The following is a 5,806-nucleotide window of genomic DNA, read 5'->3' as shown; positions in this document are numbered from 1 at the left end:
CGTAATGTAGGGCCGCTATGTGGAGTAATATTTCGAAAACATTCAAGGGGCAGAGTTTATTACCCTTTTATCTTCCCATTTTCTGCTCTACAAATCCATAGCATCGATATACGATAGACCATCCAAACGCTCCCATTTCAGTTTCAGTCGGGTCTCGCCCCCCGTCGAAACCAACTTTCCAAACCCTGGAAACAAACCTGGAAACAGGAACAAGGCGTCCCGCATCAGCCCGCATTGCCTTCATGTTCCGACATTAGCATTCTCCCCCTGTCCTCCCTCCCCTAGCCACCCCTCCCGTGCGCGGGAGGATGAAAAGCGATCGTGCCGTTTCCCTTCGTCTGTTTGTCTCGTTGTTATTCTGCGTTTGTTGCGTTTGTCAGAAGCCAGACAAACCTTCTTCGCGTCTCCTCTGCGGTTAAAAATAAGCGAAGGAAAACACACGGTGAAGACAGCAGACAGAGGTGGAGGTGGGGACTCTGTGTAGCGTGGCGCGCCGCTCTAATGTTTGTCCCCATCTTCAGACACACTCCCAAGGTGGTGAAGGCCGCCTCGCAGGTTCTCAACAGCATGTGGCAGTACAGAGACCTACGCAGCCTCTACAAGAAGGTATATATCTGTCTCTCTCTCCCTTTCTCTGTACTCTCACTTTCTATTTGCCTCTCTCTCTCTCTGTACTCTCTCTTTATATTTCCCCCTCTCGCTCTCCATCTCTATCTCTCTCCCTTTGACGTTCACTCACTCTCTCTCTGTCTCTGTGTCTATTTCAATCTCTCTCTCCCAGATCTCTCTTCTTTGCCTCTTTCTATTTGTACACTATCCATCTGTACACCTCTCTCTCTCTCTTTCTTTGTCTGCTTATCTCTGTCCCTCTATGTCTCTCTCTCTTGTCTGCGAGCATCAATAACAATGTTATTGTAATATGTGTAAGGATCATAGTATATAGTTGAGAAGTGAATTATATTATCTTTTCAAACGTTTTTTCTGTTCTGCGCTCTTCTTCTCCTCCTCCTCTTTTCCTGTTTATCTCTATTTCCCCCTTTGTTTCTCTTGTCTTTTCCACTGTACCTATCATTCATCCTCACTCTCCTCCAATGCCCCTCTAAATGTCCTTTGATTGTCCCGTCCTCCTCCTCTTCTCCAGGATGGCTACTCCCAATACCACTTCGTGGGCTCCTCCTCTACCATAGAGAGGGACAGACAGAGGCCTTACTCCTCCTCCCGCACCCCCTCCATCTCCCCCGTCCGGACATCCCCCAACAACCGCTCCGGTGGGTCTCGTCGCCGCCTTGACCACATTCACCGGTGGCACAACAACGCCGTTGGATCACACCCGGTTCAAAAACATATGTAGACACACGCACGCACGCACGCACACACGCACACACGCGCGCGCATTCAGAAGACACCACTGGTTTGAACATGATTTCGGAGGGCTTTTTCATGACGTTTGATCCATCAGAAGATGTTTTGCTGTCCGTGTTCAGACTGGTCTTGTCCTGTGCGAGAGAACTCCACATCTGGCCATCTTTCTCCTCCACCACTGCACCGTTAAAGGCTTAACAATCCTAACCAACAGGGAGGACCTCTCTGGGAGGCTTGCCTCTGACTCGGCTCTCACAGGCTTGTGGAGAGTTAATGACCCTTACATCCATAATTTCAGCATAATAAACCATGGTGGGATATGGAGCGGGGCCCAAAGGGGCCAGTGGTGAGTTAGGAAGTCTAACAGGCTAGCCTGCTTCTGTGTGAGTGTTGGCTAACAGGCTAGCCCAATGGTGCTCTGTGTGAGTGTGGCTGTTCACACTGAGTCGCCCATCAGAGGGATGCTGCTCAAACACATGCCGACTGAATCAACAGCCAGGACATTGGATAACAGGAACAACTACCTCCTTACCATGCCACGCACCGCCTCTGTCTCTCTTTATGTATCTGGTTATTTGATTTGTTCGGACCAGCCGGACACAAAGCATCCAGCATTTGTAATATTGTCCTCTGAATATTTTTTTACGATTTGAAGCGTTCCTTTGACAAACAAGAAAAGGGAACCCAGGTTACGGCAGGAGAAGGTGCTTTGGGTAGGCGGCTATTTGAAGAATGAGTGTTTACCTGCCGTTTGAACGAGCTGTACAGAGCCCAGCGGATGACAGAGACAGAGATAGAGATCATAAGAGCTCATGTTAGATAGAGAGAGAGAGACGACAGCTCATATTAGATAGAGAAAGAGGACCGAGAGAGTCACAGATAAACAGAGAGATAGAGAGATCATAATAGATCTCAATATATATTCAGAGAGAGAGGAGAGAGAGAGAGAGAGAGAGAGAGAGAGAGAGAGAGAGAGAGAGAGAGAGAGACGGAGAAGGCAGAGGGGCCAGCCGTCTCAGCCGGTGCTGTAGGGTGTTGTAATATTAGATGCAGAACATCACTCTCTGGTCCTGAAGATATTAAACATCTGGCACTGTGACAATGGAGGACTCCATTAATTATTAGTTTTTGTCTTAGATGAAGAATGGAGGGAGAGATAGAGAGAGCGCGAGAGAAAGAGACACAAAAGGAAAGATATGAGAGACAGAGGTACAGAAGGAGAGAGTGAGATTTCCCACTGATCAAGAGAGAGAAAGAGCAAGAGAGAGAAATGGAGGGTGTCATAGATAGAGTGAGGGGTAAAGTTATAGGGAGAGAGAAGAGAGGCAAAGAGATTAATGCAGAAGCTTCCAAGAAGTAAGCAGGCCTCCGGAGAAAGGATGACTAAGTATTTACCACTCAATTAAATACTGATGAGATCACACACACACACACACACACACACACACACACAGACACACACACACACACACACACACACACACACACACACATATCCTGTGGCCTGCATTTCTTGTATCTTACCAAGTGTTAAGTGACAGAGCGTAACGATTACATCTCAATGTGTATTCAATCAATGAAAACATCCAGTGTGACCCAATATAATATTGTTATGCTAAGCTTCTGTGTTTAAATATTATGCTAATGCATGGTTACAGTACTGTGAGAGATTTGCATACATTTACATGGACAAGGATATTTTGGCTGTCAGGTCGAACAAAGCCGTATTCTCTCGCTATTTAGAGAGGAAAATGTCAATCATATTTTTCGTTAATCATCATTAAGTAATCATAATTAATAAAAGGATAATTTATCAGACTAACAGGCCGGTTTTATCCTCTCTCGAATACACAGTGGCCTAAATAGTAATGTGTGTGTGTGTGTGTGTGTGTGTGTGTGTGTGTGTGTGTGTGTGTGTGTGTGTGTGTGTGTGCAGCGAGTGCTCCAGCCTCACCAAGGGAAATGATGGCGGCGAAGGAAAGGAAGGCGGATTACGAGTCGACGAGCAATCCTGGTTACCATGGCAACAAGGGCGAGCACACCTCCAGGAAGGACGCCATGGCGGGTAGGGCACACACACACACACACACACACACACACACACACAGACACACACACACACACACACACACATTTATAATTAAACAGTACTTAATAATAACTCATTTATTAAGTCATTTATTTCACCATGTCTCCATCTCAGGTCAAATCCCGGGCGGATCGTCAACGCTTCACAGAGGCGCGTACGTCTCCCCCACAGACGACCTCAAATACAACCAGGTGAGACCCCCGCTGGAACCTCACCTGGTGCAGTACTGTGGGGCTCTGTCCCTGGTACAGATCCGGGCCATACCGTTGCTCTGTCTTGTCCTGTTTGGATGGGTCTGTCCTGTCGCGATGGCTTGTTGTGGCCAGCCCCCGCCCGGCAGGTGAAGCGGGTTGTCTGGCAATCGGAAGGTTTGCCAGTTCGATCCCCGGCTCCCCCCTAGCTAAGCGTCGAGGTGCACCTGAGCAAGAAACCTAACCCTGACTGCTCCCGACGAGCTGGCTTTTTCCTTGCATGTATTCACACACAACCATGTGTGTGTGAAGGGTAGCCACTAATTGTCCAGAGTGTCCACTTTCCAGAGAGCGCTGTCGACCCATCCTCCATGCAGTCCCCTTGTATTGACTTTGTTGTCCTGTTCTGTTCCCCATCGTCCACCGCCACCGCCCAGGTGTCCTCCCAGGGCATGCCCTCCGAGCCCTACCCGCCCTTCCAGAACCCCCCGGCGCCGCCCGGCGCCGGTACCTACGATGACCAGGCCTTCTACGAGGAGCAGGTGCACGCGGCGGGGGGGCGCCCCCCGCAGGGAGACCTCAGCATGCACCTCGGGGGCCTCAAGTCCACCGGCAACTACGTGGACTTCTACTCCGCGTCCCGGCCCTACAGCGAGCTCAACTACGAGACCAGCCACTACCCGGCCTCGCCGGACTCCTGGGTCTAGTGGGGTACCCCCCCCTCCTGGGTCTAGTGGGGTACCCCCCCCCTCCTGGGTCTAGTGGGGTACCCCCCCCTCCTGGGTCTAGTGGGGTACCCCCCCCCTCCTGGGTCTAGTGTGGGAGCCCCCGTCCGGTTCTAGTGGGGGAACTCCCCCTGGGTCTAGTAGGGAAACACCCCCTGGATCTAGTAGGGGGACCCCCCTTCTGGGTCTAGTGGGGGAACCCCCCCGGGTCTAGTACTCGAGAGATCCAGAGCCTGAGATGAAGGGGGGGAGGGGGGAGGATGAACTCTTACCTTTATTTTTGTTCCATTAGCTCTTCTTTATCTCTCTGCCCCCTTGTACAAATCCAAGCCCCCCCCGACGTCATAACCTTGACGACCATCTCTGCCCCCCTCACCTTCACCCTCCCCCCCCCTTCTCCTCAGTGTTTTTTTTTTATCTTACTCAGTCAAGCCAGTAGTGAGTAAACATGGGTGTGAGTATGGGCGTGCATCAATGCTTGAGTGCGTGTGCGTGTGTGTGTGTGTGTGTTTGTGTGTGTGTGTGTGTGCGTGCATGCATCCGTGAGTGTGCGCGCATGTGTTTGTGTGTGTGTATAGGGCAGAGGAAGGGCGGACGTAAAGAAAGGAAAGGAGAAATGGAATCAAAAGGAAAAGACATCCTCCTTCTCTCTCTCACTGTCTCTCTCCCTCCCTCACAACATACAGACTGCTGATGGACAGGAGAGATAGGGAGAGAGAGGAGGGAGGGAGAGAGAGACAAGGTGGTCCCAGGTGACGAAGGACCAGAGCCATGCATGTTGCATGCACACTATGACCGCCAACAGTCCACCAACACACAATTCAACACAAACAACAACAAAACAACAGCTGGCACAATGTCCTTCCATTGCGTTTGGTGTGTGATGGTTACCGATTGGTCAGAATGCGACATAGCTCCCGCCTCCGAATGGGTTCCACAAAGAGAGTGAGAGAATGTAAAATATAAATGATGGACAGCCTTGCAAGGTAAAAGTAAGTTAGAATGTAGAATAACGAAAGATGGAGACAGAGGGAAGAGCGAAAGCAGGGGAGAAAGGGAGAGAGAAAGAGACGTACCAGTATTGCGATGTACTGAGTCACGGAAGGACATGGATGAGGGGGAAAGTTTGGATCAAAGGACTCAGAAAAGGTTGAGCGAGAAAGGCCGTGGATGGAAAAGGAGAGAGAGAGCTCAGAGCGCTGGGCGTACGAGGTTTGCATGTGTGGGAGAAGCAACCAGGGGGAGGGGGGCGGGGGGGAAGGGGGCATGTCTAGCGAAGACAGCGGATGTACATATTTGGTCACAGAAAACGGACCTATTTGGTAACGTGAAGCACAAGAGACGAGACGAGTCATAGGCCCCGCCCCCCCAGCTGCCCATCAGAGAGAGCGCCCCCTCGCTCTCTCTATACACTGTTATACTGTGTGAGGTCATGACTT

At 50.5% G+C, this 5,806-nt stretch overlaps 1 protein-coding gene across 1 annotated transcript in view; it reads left to right on the top strand.

The window, feature by feature from the left end:
* The window catches only part of ctnnd2b (catenin (cadherin-associated protein), delta 2b), a 71,669-nt gene extending 66,841 nt beyond the window's left edge, over positions 1-4,828 (top strand). Inside the window, exons 19-23 of the mRNA XM_079751686.1 lie at positions 522-606; positions 1,142-1,268; positions 3,299-3,427; positions 3,566-3,642; positions 4,080-4,828. Coding sequence (XP_079607812.1) covers positions 522-606; positions 1,142-1,268; positions 3,299-3,427; positions 3,566-3,642; positions 4,080-4,349 — 688 coding nt within the window. The 3' untranslated portion in view covers positions 4,350-4,828. The remainder of the gene's footprint in view (positions 1-521; positions 607-1,141; positions 1,269-3,298; positions 3,428-3,565; positions 3,643-4,079) is intronic.
* Positions 4,829-5,806: the final 978 nt, after the last annotated feature.

The sequence above is a fragment of the Pollachius pollachius genome, assembly GCF_949987615.1.
Source record: "Pollachius pollachius genome assembly, chromosome: 14".
Classification (NCBI taxonomy): domain Eukaryota; kingdom Metazoa; phylum Chordata; class Actinopteri; order Gadiformes; family Gadidae; genus Pollachius; species Pollachius pollachius.
Note: the sequence above shows the minus strand (reverse complement) of the source record. Positions and strands in the feature narration are given on the sequence as shown.